This window comes from Larus michahellis, chromosome 7 (assembly GCF_964199755.1).
Source record: "Larus michahellis chromosome 7, bLarMic1.1, whole genome shotgun sequence".
NCBI lineage: Eukaryota > Metazoa > Chordata > Aves > Charadriiformes > Laridae > Larus > Larus michahellis.
Window position 1 is genome coordinate 28229879 of NC_133902.1, and position 24132 is coordinate 28254010.

The 24132-nt window shown below is 41.6% G+C and overlaps 3 protein-coding genes across 7 annotated transcripts in view; 1 reads left to right on the forward strand and 2 right to left on the reverse strand.

Annotated features, from left to right (window-relative positions):
• Positions 1 to 2893: 2893 nt before the first annotated feature.
• PPIL3 (peptidylprolyl isomerase like 3) lies at positions 2894 to 9562 on the reverse strand. Of its 3 annotated transcripts, XM_074595642.1 has the most exons (8): positions 9443 to 9547; positions 8833 to 8908; positions 8466 to 8512; positions 7188 to 7262; positions 6296 to 6389; positions 5560 to 5627; positions 4983 to 5101; positions 2894 to 3304 (listed from the first exon to the last, which is right to left on the reverse strand). In XM_074595642.1, exons 3-8 carry the CDS (start codon positions 8466 to 8468, stop codon positions 3178 to 3180), a joined length of 486 nt encoding a protein of 161 aa, XP_074451743.1. In that variant the 5' UTR covers positions 8469 to 8512; positions 8833 to 8908; positions 9443 to 9547; the 3' UTR covers positions 2894 to 3177. The 3 variants fall into 3 exon arrangements, with proteins under 3 accessions (XP_074451743.1, XP_074451742.1, XP_074451744.1); XM_074595641.1 differs by lacking the exon at positions 8833 to 8908 and having other exon boundaries at positions 9443 to 9562; XM_074595643.1 differs by lacking the exon at positions 9443 to 9547 and having other exon boundaries at positions 8843 to 8877.
• On the forward strand, positions 9537 to 15024 carry NIF3L1 (NGG1 interacting factor 3 like 1). 2 transcript variants are annotated; one of them, XM_074595640.1, is made up of 7 exons: positions 9537 to 9628; positions 10033 to 10476; positions 11206 to 11371; positions 11819 to 11945; positions 12310 to 12448; positions 13827 to 13910; positions 14618 to 15024. In XM_074595640.1, the coding sequence occupies exons 2-7, from the start codon at positions 10041 to 10043 to the stop codon at positions 14800 to 14802; spliced, it is 1137 nt and encodes a 378-aa protein (XP_074451741.1). In that variant the 5' UTR covers positions 9537 to 9628; positions 10033 to 10040; the 3' UTR covers positions 14803 to 15024. The 2 variants fall into 2 exon arrangements, with proteins under 2 accessions (XP_074451741.1, XP_074451740.1); XM_074595639.1 differs by having other exon boundaries at positions 9616 to 9802.
• A 2184-nt stretch (positions 15025 to 17208) lies between these two features.
• The window catches only part of LOC141746663 (hyccin 2), a 74852-nt gene continuing 67928 nt past the window's right edge, over positions 17209 to 24132 (reverse strand). The window contains exons 11-16 of one of the 2 annotated variants that reach the window (XM_074595609.1): positions 23800 to 23896; positions 21062 to 21208; positions 20277 to 20448; positions 19892 to 19953; positions 18990 to 19108; positions 17209 to 18349 (exon numbers count right to left, since the gene is read on the reverse strand). In XM_074595609.1, the coding sequence (XP_074451710.1) occupies positions 18263 to 18349; positions 18990 to 19108; positions 19892 to 19953; positions 20277 to 20448; positions 21062 to 21208; positions 23800 to 23896 (684 nt within the window). In that variant the 3' untranslated portion in view covers positions 17209 to 18262. The remainder of the gene's footprint in view (positions 18350 to 18989; positions 19109 to 19891; positions 19954 to 20276; positions 20449 to 21061; positions 21209 to 23799; positions 23897 to 24132) is intronic. The other variant, XM_074595611.1, reaches the window with a different exon arrangement.

A 24132-nucleotide genomic window follows, 5' to 3' on the forward strand; every position in this document is an offset into this window, starting at 1 on the left:
GGGCGGGGCCGGGTCGCCACGCGACACCCCGCTGCCCCGCCCGCCGTGCGGGGACGCGCCTCCGCCGGGGCCCCCCCTCAGTCGGCCTGCGCGCCCCCACGCCGCGGGCAGCGCCGCCCGCTCGGCAGGGAGCTGGGTTCTCCGAAAGCCGCGATGAGCAGTCAAACATCTCGGGTGCAAACAAATTCACGCGGGAAAAGAGCATGCAAGGATAAAGCTGTCCTGAAACACTACAGCAGCCTGTACGCATCAGTTCCCTAAAAACCAATGATTTTCATTTTTTTTTTTATTCCGGGAAGGACTAAACCTTTTGAAACACCTCCACCCTGACAAATGACCCTCCTCTGTCTCTGTATTATTTTTTAAATTTATTTGCCCAGCCACCCCTGTGATCAACATGCAATATGTACATTACACATGTAAGTTTGTCACTGTCCATAGGTAAAACACTGTGATTTTCTTTTTGTCCGTTGCTCGCCAGCTTAGACCAAGTACTGCCCCAGCACGACACTTATAACACCAACTTCACCTACTGTTTCTCTAATGCCAGCAAAGGCCAGAGACAACCTAGAATATACGCAATGAGACCCTCCACCACAGTCGTCGTCATCATCATCATCGCATCAAGATTCTTGTGTTAATGTACACATTTTTCTTTGCACGGGTAGATCTATTTGTACAGAACTCACCCTATGGCTATAGTGTTTGCTATAAAGGACCAGAGTGATGGAATTAAACACAGGAGTTTATAAAGCACAAGTCAAGGACAATCAGAAGAGCACTGTCTGCAACATTTTTGCTATTTAAAGGATTATATATGTCACAAAAGTCCAAACAGCTGGTGACACACCAGCTCTTTACATGCAACAACTAAACAGCACATATGCTGTACCCTGCAACTGCCCACACAATCACACACTTCCACAGCTGGCCTACTTCCTACCCTCCATCTTGCTTTCTCTTCAACAAGTGCATGGGACCAACCCCACCATTATTTTTCTCATTGTATTCCAGGTTCTCAGGGAGAACCTGGAAAAGGTTCAGACCCACCAACAGGAAAAGAGACACAATACAATTTTAAAAAGTTAGGATGTAACCCTGTCCCATTATATCACTCTCCTTCCAGTGCATAGCTTTAGGTAAAGCAGAAAGGATCTAAATTTAATGTACCCTCCAGAAAGGGGGCTATTTCACACATTCTATGTAACAGCCTTCTTTTTGTGGAGGGAAAAAAAAAAACAACAAAACCGAAAACAAAACCAAGCATAGACCTGAAATTGTTTCCAGTTTAGTGCTAGATGTCAGCACTTAAAACTATTGGTTCCTTTGCACTCCAGGAAAGTTTCCAGTACGCATTCCTTCTGCATGGCAGCAGTGTCAGTGCGGCAGGCAAACATGCAGTTGCACACTTCTGTCTACTTGCTATTACCACTGGTTACACGGAAAAGACACAAAGAGCACACAGATAAAATAATTAAATACATTACTTGACTGATGGAGGTATTATGGTAAAATGTATTAAGTCTGGAGCAACAGGTAGGAGCTTTAAGCAATGCTCCATTCAGAATACAGAAACTTTGTCCCAGAGTGAGGGCACTGATTAACTCTGCTCATTAATGCCTCAGTAATCTGTACCTGGCATATCCTTGCCTTTCTCTTGCAAATAAGTTCTCCTCTTAAGAGGCAAAGTCTCGAAATGGGAAATACTGGTCTGAAGCAGGCTGCAAGTCAGCTGGACCTGCACCTCCTAAGGATTACAGGGCGTATACATGAGAATGGACTTTGCTAAGTGATGTTGACTGAGTCCAAGGGGGATCCCGGGAAGAAGTCCAGAATGGTAAGAGTTGGATGCAGGAAGTGCGGGTACTCTCTCCTGTCCAGGTCTCTCATGCACAGTTGGAACTGGAAATACATCTTCTCACCTCCACATATTACAGAGCCAGAAAGTGAACTTACATGGAAATGAGTTGATTTTTTCCTGCTTTATGAAAACAAACTGATGCCAAAATGCATTTTTTAAATCTACAAGGAAGAGTAGAACATTCTGCTTTTCCCAGTATGCCCAAGGTGGAGAACTGCTTTTTTGATGTGTACAAATCACTCTCTTTTCCCTGCTTAAATCAGTTCATTTTATGCTTACTATAGTAAGTGACTTGAGCATAAGATCAGCAATATATACATATACACACACACACATATATACACACATGCATATGTATGCATGTATTTTATTTTTCCTCTTGACCAGTCAATATTCAGATATCTCTGTACCTTCTTGCAGACTTTCTCATTAAAGTCCAACAACATTTGGTCTCAAATAAGACCAAGTAACAACTTTCTCTTATTTGTTCAACATCATCTTGGCCTCAGTATCTGTTATTATTTTGGGTATATCATGATATTCTTGTTTAGAAGTCTGATCACAGTCTTTTTGTCTCTACTCTTTGTTGTGTTCACCCCCTATTGTTTGTGCAATAAAGTGATGAAAAACACATTTCAGTAAAGCCATGGTTACCTAGTTTCAATCAACAGCTATGTAAAGACACAAACACTTACTCTTTCATACCAAAAGCGTTGTGCTAGAGGCAGAAGTGATTGTTTCCAATCTACTTTTTGGGAAGGCTGAAGAGGTTACCATTCCAACAGAGCAGCACAAGAGCAAGCACTCCTCCAAACACCATCTTTAATCTTCTAGAAGAGAAATCTATCTATGACACTGCTCTCACCTAGGGGAAAAATTTGCATATCTTAAATCAGTTTTCTAAAAACCAGCAAAGTAAGGAAAATTAGAACTTACATGAGAAAGTTTCACAAAACTGGTAGTATGAAACTGTAGCAAAGGACGTTGTTTCAAGATAGCATCGCTAAGAAAGATAAGTCGGAAAACAAAAGATTTGCAAAAAAATATATATTTTTAAAAGTCTTTTCTTATTTTACAAGTATAAAAAACAATGTTTAAAAATCAAAATCCTAGAAGATACTCTGAAAAAACTGGCTTCTAAAGCACAAGACTCCTCTGTGGTAACTCCCAAACAATGTCACAACACCTGAAAATCCTGTATCCAATGAGCAAAGGTATGATCCAGCTCAAGTTACCCTTTTTAATGACACTTTAAACCCCATAATCCAGCAGTCAATCTGATCAGTCTCTAAAGAATGTGTTGAGGCACTCTGCGGCTACAGAGCAAAAGGGTTGGCATGAATTGTAATATCTTTAATGCGAACATCATTAAGAGGTCGGTAGGTTTTCTCATTCACAGGCAGCTTCTCCAGCTCATCCAGGGTCTCCAAGCCATCAATAACTCTGAAAGAAAAGCAGAAGCGCTAAGAATCTCCTTCTAATAATGATTTAAATTTCACAACTGAGATATCTCAAAGCACTTTACAGTTAAGTATCATAGGGCAAGGACTTTGCAAGCAAACAATACAAATAAGAAACAAAACATTATATATAGCATATAACGTATTTTGAAAGGAAATATTAAGCATCTATGACAGATTCTGATAAAAAGTATGAATAATTCCCACTGACCTGACAGTATCATATTTTATACCAACCATAGCTGTATAAAGACCCTGGCCGTACTTCCTGGCAGACAAGACTGATCAATCATAGTTTAAGTAGCAGCAAGGTACTGGCCACACCAAACTTCACTGTGAATTACTGAAATTGTATGGCTGGAAAATCAATTTTCAAATGTGAGATTATAATTTCTAACCTTCTGACTCAAAGACAAGATTGGACAGAATCATTAATAACTGTGTAAATCTAATGGCACAAATATGTTTAGGCTTTCAGATTTCCTGTTCAGGCTGCAGAAGCAGCAACAGAGATTGTTCTAACAAATCTCTTACTTTTTTGTTTAAATAACTAGTTCTGGTAAATCTTGGCAGTTTATTCCCCAGTGATGGACTCGGCAGAAAACATGCTGTGCTGTTCGCAGTTCAATTCAGTGACATCCATCACCTCTTTGAATCTAGGATGCTGGATTGTGGGCCAGCATGGACTGCGTATGCTGTTCTGCTGATTCTGCAACTGGGGCAGGAATATCTTAAACTGCCACAGAAGATCTAGCAAAGTTCATCTGTCAGAGCCTCTACTCTTTTCTATGAAAGACGTCTAAAAAACCGACTTTCAATCACACTTCTAACAAACTCAGAAATGAAAGAAACACCTATACTTAGATGCCTATAAACAATACAAGTATTAGAAAATAGTATTTTTACATTTCGATAGTCTCCTTTGAATATTTAACTCTATTTAACAAAGACAACTTTTTCTCAGCAGATTCACTTGTACACTAGAGGGTTTTTAACAACAAGCAAAAAAGACATTACCGTGATTTTGAGATAGAAAAAGCAGTATCTGAAAGACTCAAAAATTAAATATTCACTTTAAGGATGATATATTATCAGTAGTGTCTATTATCATAAGAATGTTTTTAAATAATGATGCATCTTAAACAACCTCATCTGATTTTACAAACTGTCAGTTCCCTGACTTTTACCTGACCAATAGGAAGTTCCACCTGAACAGACGCATGACCATGTAAGTACCACACCCATCCCCAGATCCAGTCCAAAATCAGATTCTTGCTTCTCAGTAAACCCTACAACTGTGTATCCGGTTGTTACGGCGTTTGCTTAAAATCAGGCTGCATCCATTTGTGCATGGATGAAAAGTCAAGCTGGAAAAATTAGTGGTGGGGTGGGGAGTGGTGGAAGAAAGGAAAAAAAGTTCCATTCTTCAGGTAATTTTTAATATGCCTATTTCCACCGAATCCGCTGCTACTAAGAAAAGAGAAGCAGCATTTTGGAGCAACTAATTCTGGTGACAGTGCAAGAGCATATATTTGCATATATACAACCAATATTTTAAGGAGTTTTAGAACCAGACACTTGTGAATTTGCCTTGCATTAGCCCTGAAATATTCAGATCCTTAACACGCTATGACACGGAGGCATGCAGTTGGATCACTTACTTTCCAAACACAGTGTACTTCATGTCTAGGTGTGGTTGCTTGCCATAAGTGATGAAGAACTGCGATCCATTGGTATTCGGACCATTGTTTGCCATTGAAACTACCCCACGGACACTGTGCTGAAAAAGGGGGAAAAACTCCACATGAATACACATCTGTGAAAGCCAGACTTTAACCTGTACAAAGTGCTCTGTGACTTAGTACTCTGCCTCAATACCATTATTAAGAACAAAAATTGGTTGCCAATATATTCTGTCACAGTCTATATTTGGCTCCTCAAAATTGCTCTTACAATGAAAAATTACTTCTTTGCCTTCAGTGCACGAAAAATGCTTTGTTAAAAAAATCTTTCTACTTCTGTTCTCAGTGAGGAAAACCCTCAAACCTAACTTGCCAAGTACAGAAATGCCTGTTTCTATTTTAATAATAAAGCTTCTGTCCCTTTATTGTGGGATTATACTTTGCTTCACATTTACGACAGAGGTATTTAACACAGTACAACACAACGCTGATCATTCTCCAACCTGTAAAGAAAATTCACATGAAAACATAACTGCATATGAGAGGGCAGAAATACCTTTAGGTATTCACTGAATTCATCTTCAAACTTCTTGCCCCAGATGCTGTTACCTCCTTTCCCAGTGCCTGACAAAGAAGCACCACAATAGATTACTGGATTTTCAGACTGAAACATCCAGAAATGATGTACTGTTATAACATTGTACAACAAAGACCCTAGACAGCCTGTAATTTGTTTGAGGCAGGGATTGGGATCTCATGTGTTGATACTGAGCAGAGACATACCTCTATATAAGGAACACCTATTAAGTAGCAGAACAAAACACTGACATATCCTCAAATTAAATTCAGTACGAGTACAAACAGACGCACAGCTGAATCAGATTTTCTCCCAAACAGTTGACACTGTTTTCCCCAAATGCTTTAGAAGCAGTGTAGCCTTTCAGGCAGAAACCATAGAAAACACAGTAATGACTGCTACCTATTCAACAGCTGGTAAGTCAGTAGAACTATCATATTTAGTGGAAACAGTTGGAAAAAGTAATGTTTGTAGAATGCTTTAGTATTGCATGATTATTTAGAACTAGGGTAACAGGTGCTCTTCCACAAGCTTACCACAGAACACTAATCTCATCATAAAAACCTCTATCAACAATACAATAATTCTTATATTTTATTTTTACATTTTGGTTTTAATATTCATACTTATAATTTATTTTTCTATCTTTCTATTTTATTTGTATTTTATATTTATGTACATTTTTCTATACAGAGACCCGGACAGAAGAATTTACCTAACGGATCCCCTGTCTGAACCATGAAGCCCTTTATATTCCGGTGAAATACGCATCCATTGTAGTAGTTACTAGCACAAAGAGCCAGGAAATTCTAAGAAAATGAAACAAACCGTATTAACAAGCAATTCAGAAATAGTATCCTCTTACTAAAAATGACAGCACCGTCAAGACCAAGACTAAGTCTTTTGCCTCTGCTTTGCGTTATGGCCATGTGAATTCCACAGAGTATTGCCACAGAATAGTCATAAATAAATTATAGTTAATATGCTCCTTTGACACTGTCACAGATACAAAAGATTTTAAATAAAGCTTTCAGCACAAGGTTGTCTGACTTGCGGAACAAACAAGAATCCTGAGACAGCTTAGAAGTATTACTTCCATTCAACATTTTATTTTGTAAACGTAATATTGTAATCAATAACTTCATGTCTCAACTTTTTTAGTTACAAAGTAAATTATGTTAATTCACGCTTAAAGGAAAACCCAGCGCCTCTGACAAACTAGAGGTGATTCTCACTCTCTTAAATTAAAATAAAATCTGTGGGAGTGTGAGCAAACCCTGTGAAATTTGGGAATCCCAGGCCTGTGCCATATTTCCCTTTAAGGATAAAGGACACTTTGGGAGATGCTGGAACTTGGAGAGAAGCAGCCCTCAGCTAAACCTTATCTGATGATTTAAAAATGATTTTAAAAATGCAGCAAAGCTCTATGCAGCGTGACACAGTGCACAAGTTCCACAAGCGGAGTAGGCACTGTACCAGCTTAAAACATTAGTGTTCCATTATGTGAAAAGATGAATTGCAAAAGCCACTTCACCTCCTCTACAAGTCTCCACTATTTCTACTGCTGTTTCAACACTAGGCAAACCTGCTCCTGTTACTTGACTTACTTCGCAAGTCTTTGGTGTACGTTCACAGAATAGTTCAATTTTAATATCTCCCACGTCAGTATGCAGCGTGACAGCCTGAGCAAGATGCAGAAAATAATAATTAAATCAGCAATGAAATACTAACAGACTGTTTTATTTCCCAGTCCCACCATGAACATAAGCAAGTTCCCACTACATATGACCATTGTTTCAATATTTGGCCGCAAGCAAGACTACCATCACAAACCTTCCACATTTCCAGTAAAACCACCAGAAAGCACTTGGTTTCATTTAGTTTCAGGACAAATCAAGCTCGCCACGGTAACGCAGAAGCTCTGTTTCACACTGCTACACTCCAGAGTTACATTATTCATCTGCAAACTGGACCTACTCAGTCACTGAATTGCTCAACTGAAGTTGAAGAATCAAGGTTAATCTATTTCAGATGACAGCACGGTGCACATACCTCACTGGTTTACAACCAGAGGAGCAACTGATGTATGTTACTTGCCTGCGGCTTTCTGAGTGATAAGGCTAGTTCTGAATGGCACTGTATATAATCTGCCTTCACAAACAAGCAAATCCACAAAATTACACACTTCTCTTCAGAATTTATAAGTAACTTTCATAAAATTTAAAATGGCAGTTACCCAGCCACCTGAGCAAATATATCTCTATAGGCCAAATATATCACAGTGCTCCCATGGACAGTATTAAACTATGCAAAAACAATGACTGTGGGGCTATACTGGAAATAAATGTACAGGAAAACTAATAAAAATTAGGATCATGTTGATACTGGCATATTGTTCCAGAAGTACACAAGTAAAGAAGAGAAGATAGTTGCCTGCAATGTCCATGAAAATGCTATAGAAGTTGTATGTACAATTTAAGACACACAGTTTTATCTCTATTTCCTGATTTGCTAAACTTTTAAAAGCCTGCAAGAGTAGAAGGTTACATACACTGAAGCAGGGCTACATGCTTGCAACTTGAATAATGCTTCTGTGGTAAAAGAAACCAAACTAGATTACCAAATATTGGCCAAAGTAGGATTAAAATTTAAGATCTTAGAACTGAAAGTCTAATTATATTTTAGACTGATGTAGATGGACCTATTTTCCCTTTTGCAATATCTTGTCAGAAGTCTGAAATGAAAACCTGAACTTTTCATTATAAATTCTTCACAGCATCAGAGTAAAACATGTAATCCTTTGAGATGCAGAGCAGGTATTAACTTTCCAAGAGATGACCATTTCAGAAAGAATAACAATGTATAAAAAGCGCTATTGTTCTCACCATGTCTGCTTGTCAAAAAGCTGAGGTAATTTGTATATAACAATTTCCTGCAGAGAAAACAAGAGGAAATTTGTTGGTTTGTTTTCCAATTCCCAATCCTTTTTGATTCTAAAGTATTTGTGTGGTTATATATGCTTTTACACCACACAGTTTTAAAGTGCCGTTCAAGGGACTCTGTGGATAAATGTTTTACTTGCATTATGCAACTATGCAGCATATAAAGAACTGGAAAGTAACAGAAGAAAATAGCTTAGAGAAAGGGGGGAAAACCCCACCCTTTCCTAAGATGAAAGTTTATACTAAGCAATCACAGCTTTTCCGAAGATTATGGGTTTATAAATGACAGAAATTAACAGAGAAAACCCACATGCCAGTACCACATCACAGAAGGGTGATTTGGAGCCACCTTCTGGCAGCTGTCAGTGCCTGCAGCAGACAGGTACCTGCATCCAAGCACAGGATCTTAGTCATATTTCCAAAGAAAACATTTGGAATTACGATAATAAAATCGCAGTTGTGTGGAAATCGAGTTTTACACGCTAATTTTGTCTCTGTATACTGCCCTCCCTGGTCAGCCCCACGGCGTGCCGAGGCCTCTCACAGCAGCCGGGAAACCCGCCCGCAGCCAGCCCCGGCCCGGCCCCCCTTCACCCGGGCTGCAGCGCGCCACGGCCGGCGGGAAACCGTCCCGGTTCTGCACCCCAAGGGCCGCCCTCGGAACTACCTCAGATCGGCAAAAAAAAGAACGACGGCTACACGCCGCCGTCGGTCTGAGGTAGTTCCACCGAAACCGCACACACGGGATGCGCGGACCCCGCCGCCCCCGTGGCCGCAGGGCGCGGCCCGGCTCCTCCACCGGCGAGCGACTCCGCCCAGGGCTCCCGCCATCCCCGCCGCACCGCGGCCGCCAGCTCGGCCTTCCCGCGCCGCCCCGGCACCTTCACCCTCGCCCGGCCATACGGGGGCCTAGCACAAACCTGCCGAGGCTGAACCCCAACCCAGCGCCCGCCGCCGGCCAGGGGCTCCCCTCAGGCGGGCAGGAAGAGGCCGGGCCACCCCGGCCGCAGCTCCGCCCCGGAGAGCCCCGCTAGCGCGGCGGAAGCGGCGGGGCCGGGCGCAGGCTCCGCCCCGTAGTCCTGGCCCTCTTCCTGCTCTGGCGTGAGGTGAGCGCTGGGCCCCGCGGCGGTGGCGGGGATCTGTCTTTGGTGGCCTGGGCGGAGGCCGCTGGCGGTGCCTCAAAGGCTGCCCGTCCCCGCCCCGCTTGTTCCTCCTCCGAGAGGCAGACGCTCCTCCGGTTGGATTCCGCGGGTCGGATTTAGCGTGTGAAGATAGAGAAGGTTTAAGTTCCGTCGGCTTCTTGCACGACTCCGCGGGGTCGTTTGTGGTGCTTCACCCCGAGAGCCCCGGGGGGCGGGAGGGTGTCCCCGCGGCGGCGGCTGCGGGAGGACGGGCCGCGCTCCCCTCTGACCGTGGGGCGGCATTCGCAGCCGGAACGCTCTTAACTCTGCGATTTCAGAGAATTACCTAGGCTTATTCCTGCCTTTTTTTTTTTTTACCCCCTCTACAGATAGCTGCATGCTTCTGCCTGGCACCCATCGGGTTCGCTGGCCTCTCCGCTGCATCCGTTCTTGGGGCCATCTGTTCTCACGCTCCCTCATGGATCTCAGGGAGGTCGTTTCTGCCCTGAATGATTTCGCATCCCTCTCTCTGGCTGAAAGCTGGGACAATGTGGGGCTGCTGGTGGAACCGAGTCCTCCCCACACTGTGAACACCCTTTTCCTCACTAACGATCTCACTGAGGAGGTGATGGAAGAGGCAGTGCAGAAGAAGGCAGACCTTATTCTGTCTTACCACCCCCCTATATTCACACCACTCAAGCGAGTGACGTGGAAGACCTGGAAGGAACGGCTGGTGGTCCGAGCCCTGGAGCACAGAATCGGGATTTACTCTCCACATACAGTATATGATGCCATACCTCACGGAGTCAATAACTGGCTAACGAAGGGACTCGGTGAGATTCTGTTAAAAACAAACAACAAGGTTAAAATTATTAATCAGTATATGCTATTTTATTTGGGGACCTTCCCTCATTTTCCTTTCTTCCAGCTTTTCCAGGTATGATTTGAGGACTTTTTTTTTTTTTTTCTTTTTTTCCCTACCCATATTCTTGTAGTATTTCTCAGTACCCTAAACATATTTTAGGGAGTTTATTGTGGTGAGGAATACCAGATGCGTTTTCAGATGCGTGCCTGTGCTATTGGATGTAGTTGGAACTAGTGCAGCATATTTATTGTCCCTCTTGGTAGCAAAGTTTAGACCACTGACTTTTAATGACCACCTTTAATTTATAAAGTGCAAGATGTCATTGTTTGCAAAGGACTTAAGGCATCTGAAATTCTTTTAGATTTTTATCCTGTATTGTGCCTCATAAATGAAAATAGCTATGTCTTTTCCAGCCTGATTTACAAATCAGGAACTGTTTTGGTTTTGTACAACTCTTAGGATAAAACAGATGGCCTTAAGAATAACAAATAATACATATCCATCAGCTTCTTCACACTTAAACCAGACTGTGCCTAATAGAGACAAAAGGGCAAGAAGTCCTCAGTTCTGGTCAGGGAAAATGGATTTAAGTGCAAAATTTGCATCTTGATGTTGAATTTCTTTAGTATAGATGCTAAATCAGTGTTAGGATACTTATCCAGCTTTATAAAACAGCAATCTTGTACTGTTGTCTCAGGTGCCTGTACTTCTGTCCCATTGCATCCATCAACTGCGCCACACTATCCAGCTGAGGGCACTCACCACGTAGAATTCTGCGTGGACAACACCGAGCATCTGGACAAGGTGCTGTCCAAAATCAAAGACCTCAAAGAGATCTCCTGTCTCACTACTCTCCCTGCCAGGTATCTGCTTCATTCTCTACCATTGTGCTCTTTCTGTTGTTTGAAACAATAAGTTGCTGGAATTGTATTTCACTGTCATAATCACTTTGTTCCTCTGTGCATTGCTGCCATTTTTTTCAGCAACAGATCTAGAAACTTAAGGAATAATCATCCCTTTCTGATCAACCTATGTTACACTGTATGGTAACAGCAACTTAGTGTAGCATAACGTAGATTAGAGATGGTAAAGAAGAGTATTAACAGGAAATTTGATGAGGACAGATGAGTTAAATTCCCATTATCTGTTTCTTCCAAGAGAGTAGACTAGGCTAGGCTATTGCAATGCCTTCTTTTTTTCCTTTCTCTGTGGTAGAATAGCCACTGGGATAGAATAGCATTGTTTTATATTAATATGATGCTGAAATTTTATGTAGTTTCTTAGCAAGCACCAAGCGTATGTTTCCTCAGGGTTGAAGGTGAGGAGCAAACACGAGTCAGTTTGAACTGCTCTCAGAAAGCACTGCTGGAGGTGGTGGCGTTATTGTCCCAGAACAGCCTTCTTTATCACAAGACCGAGATTCTCTTATTACAAAAGGTAACAAAATCATGTATTACTTCCAGTGAATGTATTACTTGTGTGAGCTGACTGCCCTAAACACTGAAGCATCACGGGTTTCCTTTGCTACCCGGTCAGTGCTCTGAAATACCAGCCTGTGGGGATTTGAAGCCACACACGTTTTCCAAAACAATGAAAGTAGCTGTGTGGCCTGTACTATTCTTAAATAAGTTGCAATAGCTAGTGTAGTTAGTATGTTACATACAAGAACATTGCATGTATATTTTTTTGGTAAAGTTCAGGCATTCCTTCTGAATGGCCGATATAATCATCTTTGTACAGTATGGAAAGCAATGCAAACTTCTGGAGTTAGCTTTCTTACACTAATTTAATTTCTTTTCAGCCTCTTCTTCCCCATACTGGAATGGGACGTCTGTGCACACTGAGCGAACCAGTCTCCTTATCAGAAATAATTGCGCGTATCAAAAGCCACCTAAAATTGCCCCACATCCGCTTAGCCGTGGGAATGGGCAAGACGCTAGGTAAACAGGCTTGTAAGTAAGACTGTCCATTAGAACTAGTATTCCAGGAAGACAAGGAGCATGAGCGTGTTAAGTACTGCTGCACTGGATAGGCTTACTTCCAAGTACTATGAAGGACTGTTAAAGACAAGAAGCAACACTCTAGAATGTATGTGATACTATCATGCAAAAAGAATGTCATCTGTATTTTTAACTGGAAATTCTATATTATGCTGGTTGTCACTGTGAAGAAGGGACAGTACGAGTTGAATATCAGACATCCTTTTTCATAATTTGTGTAATGATGAAGATTTTTCACCCCCCAGGATATCAGACACAAATGCGTAGCATTTTATTGTACGCTTCCTTTTGTGACTCAATGTTAAATTTTGAAGCACCTTAAAATAGTAAGACACTCTATGGTATCCTTACAAACATGTAACCATCCATGTTTTGATAAAACAGAAATAGTGGCAAAGAAGGTGAACTATCCTAGCTCTGAGAATGGGTCACTAGTAAAACGTGGAGCAAGCATCCTCTTATTCTAGTTACCTACCCTAACCTCCAAGGAGCAATTTGTGAGAGCAAATTTGTTGAGAACTCTTTGTAACTTACAAGACAGAAGTCATCTTAGAAGCCTCTTATACTATCAATTGCACTAAAAAAAAACCCCAAACTTATTTTGAAGCCTCTCATTATGGTGTGGGATTGTAGTGGTGTGACTTCACTTAAATCAACAGTAATTACATGGCAACATACTGTAAAACCTTAACAAAATTTGAAAACTCTGTGTCATGTGTCCCCTCTTCCGTAGTGAATGTAATAGATATGGAGAATTAAATTTCCTGTTGCCGCCACATATGTAATAGCTTGGAATCAGCAATCACAGCAAACAGCCAGATTTTTAATGGCATGGAGCAGCTCTCAGCTGGCATTGAGAGTGGTCTTCTGAGAGCTAAAAGTTAGGAGCCAGTATATCTCGGGGGCAAAATGCTGCTGTAGTGGCATCATTAGTTGGAAAACTAATGATGGTGGAACACGAGAGTCCTGGAAAGAGTAGCAGTCTTTTAAAGGGTTCAGAAACCTCACTAAATAAGATCTTGCTAGAAGAGAACTAGCCAGTAGCCAGCTTCTGTGCTGTAGTTTTTTGCAAACTTTGCCACCCCTTGAAGAAAAAAAAAAAATCTACATTATCTATTTGGTGCATAGAGGACTTTGCTGTATTATCAGAGATGTTATGGGCCCCCGACTCTTTCAAACTGACAGATGTGTCTCTTCCTCCAACAAATTTACATTGACCCTAAAATCAAGTTAGGAGTTATTGTGAAACAATAGCAATACTGACATGAGGGCTGGACAGAGGGAAAGGAGTTTAACTGTGGCACCTTGTATCCTGCAGAATCGCCAGTGAAGAAAGCTGCTCTGTGTGCTGGTTCTGGGAGCAGCATCCTAAAGGGAACGGAAGCTGACCTCTATCTCACAGGTAAAAGATTATGTTGCTGTTTCATTATCTTTATAGTCACTAGGAAAGAAAAAAACAGTGAAAAAAAGAAAAGAGTTGACTGGCTGTTGAAAGATTTGGCCAGAATTGCCTGTTACAATTGAGGAACAATCAGTTAGTTATTGGAACAACAGAAGAATAACATTAGAGATAACCAAAGGACATTTAGTCCATTATGCTCTTTTCTGACAGTGGGACAACTATTCCCTACAGCTTGGTCAACAATGTGAAGGCTGCCTTGCATTCCGTAGTACTTACCTTGAGGAAGTTCTTTGGCAGGGCCTGTCCCTCCTCCCCCTTACATACAGCCCTGCAGAGCTGACCCTCAGGCAGCTTCTTTGCAAGGCTTCCCAATTGCTGTCGTCCATCACAGCAACCCACATGACATCCAGATAGTCCACTTCCAAATCACTCTGCGCACTCTTATTCCCTGCCCAAAGTGGCAGAATCTACCACTATTCAAAAAGGACATGGAATTTATGTGGTTTCGTCTCGGTTGTATACGGGGGATATCAGCTAAAAGTCCTTCAAGGGATACCAGAGTCAGCTCTTACACAGAGCAGATGGTGTTGCGTTACCCCATATGGACTTCCCAGCTTCTAGCTAAGATTCTGCATACGTTGCAAAAAATTGGTTACCTGAACTGTACTGTTAGTGATCTACATGGCATTTCTTTCTCAAAATGGCAGGAGAGATGTCCCACCACGACGTTCTGGATGCAGTTGCCAACGGGATAAGTGTTGTTCTGTGTGAGCACAGTAACACTGAGCGAGGCTTCTTGTCAGAGCTGCGTGACATGCTAGCGAGCCACCTGCATTACAAAATCAACATAATCGTGTCTGAGAAAGATAGAGATCCCCTCCAGGTGGCATAGGAGAAAAAAAAACAGCACAGGAGTGAGAGAATTCAGTCAAGGATTTCACGGTATCTTGCACAAACCTATCCAACTGCAAGCTTAATGAAGATGCTCTGAATTGGTTCAGAGATGTTTGTATTGATATTGATTGGTTCAGAATGATTGTATTATGTTCCCTCAAAGTTTGTGATGTGTTTTGTCACCTGTCAGATAAATAAATGCTTGGTTTGGGCTACAGAAGGCTGATTTACTCAATTACTGGGCTGCACTTCAATAAATTTACTGTTACTGCATACTCTTGTTAGATATATTTGATAACTGTGATACTCAAGGATTGGTTTGGGTAAAATATAAAAACCTGACTTATCTCCCATTTTAAACTTACACAGCAGTTCTACCCTACTGCAGTTAGGTCGAATCATGTCAGCACAAGTCATTGATATTTTAGCTAATAAATCTTGTGGTAATAGCTAACGAAGGTGTAGATGACCTGTTTGCATTAACAGTTTTGTTAAGACATCACTCATATGCAAATATAGAACACAATTCAGGTATTTGGTACGAGTATTCAATTGCACAACCTACCATTAATGCGGCTTTAAGGCTTTTTTGCAGAGGGACTTTCAATTAAAAAAGCTTTGGAAGGTTACAACTCAATTCCTTAACAAAGCTGTAAATTAATTTAATGTGCCTTTGTTACATTCTTTTAAAAACAGTTTCTGTAACTATGGTTCTTAATTACAGGATTACTAAAACTGAACAAGTAGCATTTTCACCACTGGCAATGCTTGGGTTTTATTTTTTAAGTTAGGCTTTTCGTTGTGTTTTCTTTTTTTTTTAAAGACAAAAAATCTCGCAGTTGCATACCTTACCCTCTCTGCATTATGTGCACACCAGAAAAATATTTAAACAAAATGAAAATATTTCCATTGCAAATTTGTAAAGATTTTGGCACCATCCTTTTAAGTTTGTTAATAAAAGTGGCTCATCAAACAATGTCTTTACTGCATAATTGCATATGTCTTGTTCCATTTAAATGTAAGTGGCAAGAGATGACTCCAGTGTTATCTGCTACTGAGCTTATATAAAGGCAGTCATTCTTATCAATACCATGAAGACCTCTCCGTAAACTAAGGCAGAAACAACTTCTTTCCCAAGTAAAGGAAAGGACTGTAGAAGTGATCCCTCCAAATCCAACAGTTCTGTATTGCTATAGAAGACATTAAAATGCTACTAACTTAGCACATACACAGAATTTGAGACAAAAAATTAATGCGTAGATGAGGTAGTTGTCCAGAAACAGCATGAAATCAGGATAAACCACTTTTAATGCAAAACTCACAGGAATTAATTCACAGTAATTTTCTTTAGCTTGCATGCTTGCATCACAGAATCATCAGCAGCCAAGAACTAATTCAAACTTAACCTTCTTTTAGCAGATACGTGATATCTCCTGCAGCCCTCCCCTTGGCCTGTATGGGCATCTGGTAGTCTATCAAAACTGTAAGCGGATAACTCTAAACTCAGGACGATTATAACACTTCATTAAAGTAGATTTCACATCTAGAAAACTAGATATAATTGCACTGAAAATGCACCATGGTATCACTACCTGTAAACACGTTAGGTGGCATCTTCCATATGTACTCAGAATATAAATTAAATCTTGAATTTCACAGGAACTGTGGAGAGAGTCAAAGGACTGCAAAATAGGATGTGGTTGCTGCTTAGCTACAACTTTTTCAGCTTCTCCAACAACACATCTCTTCAAGTGGCAGAGTTCTTGTTCTTGAACTCTATGCCTAACTTACCAAAATTGGGTAAGACGCAATGCCTTGAGCCTGGTTTTAGTGGTTCTGACGGTAGCCTAAGTAGCAATAGACAGGATCTCATGCGTTGTGCAAAGTTTTGGAATTGCAGCCTGTAAAATGCAGATGCAAGTGCCACCAAAAGCAGAATGTTAGTTGGAAAATGTTCTGGGGGAGGAAGCTGCAGAGTACTGCTGGCATGTAGCAGTTTCCCCCGTCAGACTCTCCAGCAAAGCTGATTAGGTCCTATAATTGTCAGTGGGATAAGTAGACATCCCATGTTTTCAATACAAACAAAAGTCAGGCTGTAAACCTCTGTCTGTTGCTCCTGTCAGTGAGGGGAAGACCAGGTAACAATATTATTCCATGTGATGTTTTGTTTTTCTTCAAAAGCTATATGCCGGTATTAAAAGGCAGGCAAACTATTTTGAATTTTGATGCTTTATAAGAAACAATATAAAATATTTTTACTAATTAGTTTGAAATATTCTGCACACTGCATGAGGATTTGCACAGATATTTGATATAATAATGAAAATGAGGCTTTCACACAATTGTCAGGAGGATCTCTATCTTCCTATAACGTAAAAAGATCATGGAAGACAAGACAAGCTAATGAAAATTAATACAGTACTTTAATTGACTGATTTGAACTATTACAACATTGAGCTGTAACACAGCTACCAAATATTAGACATACAGAGTGCCTGAAGTCTGTCTGGCAGACTACAGTTGATGGAACTATAGGGCTTACTCCCACATACCTGAGAAAAAAAGTGAAGAAAAGCTGTTGAACTTCAGCAGTCTCCCAACCTCTAAGGGCTTAAAAAAAGGGAGAGTTTATAAGTGGCATTTAAGGCCTCCTCCAGGATCAGTGGACACTCCTAATGTAAAAAATACATATATACAATCAAGCTTTTAAAAAATAAACAGCCTCTTCACAGCCTCTTCATATTCCTGGATTGCAACTTGGAAAGTAGAAGAAAGAAGCTGGATCCTCTCGCCCTTACCAACAGGCAATGACTTGAGTCCATCACAATTTTGATTATCTGAATCTTATAAAAGGATTTGGGTTTGGGGCAAGCCCTTCAGTTCTATTGCCAGAATTTAATAAGTTACCCACAGTGTCCCAAACCCACTAGTATTCTCCTTTCTTCGTGCAGTCAAGGCAGGTCTCTTAGCATTACAAATCTTGGCTTCTTCATACACTGGAAGCTAGTCTTGTCTAACTGGTAAAGGAGACCTGGAAAGAACTCAGTTGAGAAAAGTTGCACCACTAGTACAAACTAAAGCTCTGACCATATAGTGATTTGCAGTAAACTGCTCCAATCAAACCCTCATGTCTGGTGAGGTAGAGAGCAGAAGGCACAATCTTACCAAGTTTGTGTTTCTGGCTGTAAGGTTGGCTGCATAGATACGAAGAAGGCATCATCTGAGCTAAGAGACAAAGCAGACAAATCGAACTACAGAGCAAGAGATGCCTTGCTTACAGAAGTCATCATTCCAAACTACCTGATGTAGCTGAACAACGAGCACCATTCATTACAATTATTACATTTCAATAAGTAGTCCAGCAGCCTTGGGGTTGGAGGGAGAGCGAGCTCAGTACAGGCCCCTCTCCAGCAGCCCTTGAGAGCAATTGCCGTAGATGCTTTGCGAACAGAGAGACGTTATACATCTTCATCCTCTTTCTCTAAGAAGTCGGTCAAGGTACTGTCATCTACAGGAATTAATAAGTATTCCACACCATCAGCTCCCTGAGAACAGACATGCATACACATTCTGTTAACACCAGCGCACAATGCAATGCAAGCCACTAGACAGCACTGCAATGCTAACGTTTATTTACAGTCTGGGTGAGAGCTGGCCAGCATTCAGGGGGACTATATTGCTAAAAAACGGGAATATTTCACTAAAGCAACACTGGAAATGCACCAATACCGATAAAAGTCAGTATATGAGAAATTGTCTGGTGGGCTATGCTAGTCTGACACTACACAGCTCCTCAACACTGTGTCCCTGTATCTAGTACTGCTGTTCTGCCTCATTATTAGGACTAGCCTGCAAATACAGGTAACTCTTGGAAGCAGACTGGCAGGCTCCAGAGTTTGTTACTTTTGAAGGTCTTCAGGAAGAAGAGACCTGTAGGTTGCTGATTAACCAAAGCACACTGCATTTTTACAGGCCCCTATCCACTTAAAGGGTGTTGACAAATTGGAGGCATAGAAAGAGCTGCAATTACAGAATTTCTGCCCTTTGCGAGTTCCTAGGTGCTTCAAAAAACAGAGACTCACTGTGAGCTGCATAGTGGTGTCTTAGGGATACTTAGTAGCAAGTAAGCATCTTTTTGGTTTAAGGTGGCTGAATACCCAGGATTATCCTTTTCCCCCAACTCACCCGCTTGGTCCGGATGAGCTTGTGGTCCCTAAATTCTGTCAGTTGCGCCCTGAGTGTCAGGTCACTGTTCACAAGGAAAGCCTCCCGACACTGCTGGTAGAAGTCTTGGAAAGACAGCCCTGGAGACAGAAAAAGGCGAGAACAAGAAACTGAAGGGTTGAGATTGTCACATTTTTCCAGGTCTAACAACAGACATTATCTCCACCTACAAATTTTGCTTTGGCTTAGACCACAGCGTCTACAGTAACATGATCACTTCTTTCAAGTATACAGCCAAGCCAATATTTCAGTAGTTAAAGGAAAACAGCTGAATTAACGTTCCAGTCACCCTGTTCACCTAACAGAACTTTAAGAGCAATTTAAATGCACTTCCCAACATGGCTAATCTCTCTTAATTTCCAGCTCCTCTATCTTGCTTCCAACTTTCTTCACCATTAAACATGTTATTCCGATCCCCTGCAGCACCTGTTAAGAGTCTGACAGAATATTCCATATGTATCCTAGAAAGCAGGGACACATCAGAAGTCACTTAGGAGCAGCAGGGGAACAGAATCTCCTGTCTTTCCCTGGTCCTTTAAGTGCTAGTTATGCAAATTCATATTCTTCCTTTTTATTTTATTTTTTAACTCCACAGTCCCACATGAATGGTCTCAGTCATGTCTAAACATCAAAGCAGACAACAGCGAGAGGAGGCCCTTCAGAACCAGCCAGTCTATTGATTTTCTGTCAGAGTGCAGAGACACAGCACCACTAGAAAGACAGTCTATGGCAGAGTCTCACCGAGCCAACAGTTACAGCACTTCTGTTGTTGACAATGCAACCTGCATACCAAAAGCCAGTGCCACTGTAACTGAGCTGGCAATGGCAACACCCCAAACAGATGAGAAAAGGAGGGCACGTACCTGGATAAGATGTGTTGTCCTTGTTCTCCAGCTGGTACTGAGCAAGCAGTCTGAATATCCCCCTAAGTGAAAGGAGGAGAGGGGAAAATCAAAAGGAAAAAAAAAAACAAACCAATCACCAAACCCAAAGCCCCACCATTAGAAAGTATTAACTGTCTTTTCCCAGGTGACCAGAACTTTCCGCATGAATCTCATCACCGGACAAGACCTGCTATCCAAATGCTGTTCATTTAAAGTAACCAATCACTTGGAACCCAGGTCTTATCATCTTCTTGAACGTTGTTTTCAGAAAACAGGGATTGCCTCTTGCTAGGTGTAGACCAGAGTAAACCCTTAAGGACTGGATCCTCAGCAAGTGTCACTGTGAAGTATAACACTGTCTGACCTGGCATTGAGAGTGAGACTGCGCAGGACATGCGTTAGGGAGCTCAAAGCCAAAGATCCAGACTGCTGTACTAAAAGCGAGTTCTCATAAGACGTTTCTTCCACATAAGGACTAAATGTGGTTGTTTCATACCAAAGCCAGTTGTAGAGGCTTAGCTTTGCCTGGTCCCACACTAGACAGAGAGAAAAGAAAGAGCAGAAAGAATTGGGAGATTTAGCTTTTCTAAGGTGTGAAATAAGCAATTTAAAATGTACTTAGTTCTACTGTAGGATTTGAGGAAACAATGCATGCTTGTGAAATTCACAGTACATACACCCAGACACACGCAGTTCTAACAAGACAAATTCTCTGCAACAAAACATTTGCACACATCCCTTTTTCATACCAGCTTCATGGATATATTGTAAATCCTTCCAGAGTCAGCAGTGTGCAAAGAATTACTGGCTGATAAACTGAATTGTTTAGATGCAATGACAGACATAACATCCAATTTCCACTTCCTTAAGTCCCTAAATCAAAGGGTGCCCGAAGCTTGAAGTCTATTTGTATATTATGATCAGTGACTAGTAGTTCTCAGTATCTTTATACAGTTTTGGTTTAACACAGCCACAGTCCAATCGGGGCTTCTAGCTGCTACTGGCATAGTAGATACATAGTAGACCATACATCACCAGGTCTATTTTGCACATCAACAGTAACACATGAGCTTATGAAACATGCTTGGCAGCCCCAAAGCCGAATGCAGATTCTTCTCTCTTTGCTACAACCGGACCAAGGGGACTCACTGAGAGGAGCATTGATGTGATCGATAGAGGCAATGAGGTAAATGCTAGGCAGAGAAGATAACTGTGCAAGGATCTGCTGACTTCTTTCTCCTCTCAACATCTGGCTGTCCAGGTTATGAATAAGGACATAGAGCTCTAAAGATGAATCTGCAACATCAGAAAAAACAGCAGAGAAACAATCAAAGAAACTGCATACAAAGTGGTTTCCCGTTCCCGGTGCAGCTTAGGACAAGTCTGTTCCATTAGGCTGCATATTCATCATTCAAATATCAAATCACTTCCCTTGTAGAGCTTACTTTGATCTCTGTCCCACACTTGGTGTTTCTGAGCACCTAAAAGGCTTTTTCTCAATTCACTGTATTGCAGTTCTCATCACAGTTACTGTTCTTTTTGCAGTTTAAGCTTTTCTCTTAGAATCCACTTTCCACTTGCTCATGGTTTTACCAGGAATTGTCCTTTTAGCTATGACTTACAGTCCTGTGATTCGAGGTCATTCAAATGTATTTTAGGATGGAAGTCTAAGCACAGTTTGTTCAGCTGCTTTTGAGTTACATCACTAGGATCCTTAAGCTCCTCCTCGCACAATGAAAATGCATTTTCTACTCAGGCTTCGATCCAAAGCATACTAACTTTGTTGGAAACCTTTCCCACTGAGTCCTCAAAGGAAGTTGCAAAGACTTAGCTTGGATAATGCAAATGGTAGATATTAAAATTTCCAGCTAGCTTGTTGCTGCTGTACTTATCCATGGGAACAGCTATTTCCTGAGTCCAGAACAAAACAGTAGCCAGATGTTGTGCAAATGAATACATGAAATACTTGGCTGCCAATGGAAACCAAAGGTTCCTCAGACTTCCAGTCAGATCATCTACAGTGTACTACACAAGACTGATTTATGTAGATTGGAGGCTCTACAGAGAGACTCGGATAGATTGGATCGATGGGCCAGTGCTAATGGAATGTGATTCAACAAGGCCAAGTGCCGGGTCCTGCACTTGGGCCACAACAACCTCATGCATCGCTACAGGCTTGGGGAAGTGTGGCTGGAGAGCTGCCTGGCAGAAAAGGACCTGGGGGTTCTAATTGACAAGCGGCTGAGCATGAGCCAGCAGTGTGCCCAGGTGGCCAAGAGGGCCAATGGCATCCTGGCTTGTATTAGCAATAGTGTGACCAGCAGAAGGAGGGAGGTGATCGTCCGTCCCCCTGTACTCGGCACTGGTGAGGCCACACCTTGAGTACTGTGTCCAGTTCTGGGCACCTCAATATGAGAGAGATATCGAGGTGCTGGAGCGAGTGCAGAGGAGGGCAACGAAGCTGGTGAAGGGCCTGGAGAATAAATCTTATGAGGAGCGATTGAAGGAGCTGGGACTGTTTAGTTTGAGGACGAGGAGGCTGAGGGGAGACTTCATTGCTCTCTACAGCTACTTGAAAGGCCATTGTAGAGAGGTTGGTGCTGGTCTCTTCTCACAGGTAATTAGTGATAGAACAAGAGGGAATGGGTTCTAGCTGCAGCAGGGTAGGTTTAGGCTGGACATTAGGAAAAAATTCTTCACAGAAAGAGTGGTCAGACACTGGAATAGGCTGCCCGGGGAGGTAGTGGAGTCACCATGCCTGGATGTGTTTAAGACTCGTTTGGATGTGGTGTTAAGGGATATGGTGTAAGGGAGAACTTTGTAGAGTGAAGTTGATGTTGGACTTGATGATCCCAAGGGTCTTTTCCAACCTAAATGATTCTATGATTCTATAGGTTCAGGTGGGTACACCATTAATCAGTCTTTTCCAATTAGTCCCACCAGAAATATTCATAAGGTAATGATGGAAAACAGAATGTAAAAACACCATGTTAAACACCAACACCATGCATAATTAAGATTCCATGGCAATTTGTGTATGTATACACTAGCAGTATAACTGACATTCCAAAAGAACTCAGCAAGCATTCACTGTGGCAATACCTGTTTAATTTTGGTTTTGAACCCAATTCTAACCCGCTTGTTTGACACTGCTGTGCTTTATTTCATCTTAATGTCAGTATTTGCATATAGTAAATTTAAATGACCATTCCACTAAACCAGGTACATCTAAGCCTTAATCCAGCCTATACCAAAATTTATGGGAAGACCCTCTGGCCATGATTTTCCAGAGGAACTCAAAGGATTTGACATCTGTCAGCAACTCTCATTCCAAATTGTTTGCAAGTTCTTTGTTCTGTTGATTTCAGTGAGGTTTATATTAGGTCCTCAAGCAGCCACTAGGAACCATCTTCCCTCATGTAGCTGGAGTTTACCTATCCTGTCTTCCACCAGGAAACACGTGGTTACAGAAACACCATGGACATAAAGCACAAAGGCACTGTGCTAAATGCAAGAGAGATGAGCATTTCAGTTTGCCAAAGGGCTGAGGAGACTCTATCATGTTGGAACACTGGTGCCCTCCTCCTTCCCTTTCTAGAGAACTTAGTGTGAGAAACACTGACTGAGGTAACAGCTTGGGATCATGTACACATATATTACTAGTGCATATATGTTTTCATATATGTGGCATAGAATACAAGCGAGAAAATATACTAGCTACAATAAACTAAGAAACTGTAACTGCACATGTGAAAACTATGAGGAAAGACAGTGGTCTGGGCTCTCCTAACAGTATGTAGACTCTAACGCTTTTATGTAAGTTAGACGCTTTTATGTAAGTTATGTAAGTTTTATGTAAGTTAGTTATTTTAGGTTAGTCATTTTACCTTCTTTAAATCTTTTAATGATGAATTCGAGTTGGTCAAGGGGGCTGCGGAAGGTCCCTACATGGTCCAGTACCTCCTCTGTAATGGAGTTGAGAATCTGAAAAAGACAACAGCAGTCCCTTCTGAAGTGCTCTGGCATTGAAGGACCTAGTGCAGAAAATCTGAAACTGAGCCCTTCACCATCATGAGGGAGGTAATCTGATTTTTTACCACTGAATCCCCAGAACAGCCAAGTAAACCAAAAATTTCTACCCCTTTTCAGAACAGTGACATAAAATAAGGCTTTAGACTGATGAGTGTCTATTAATGATGGGAATTATTGCAATTACTTGG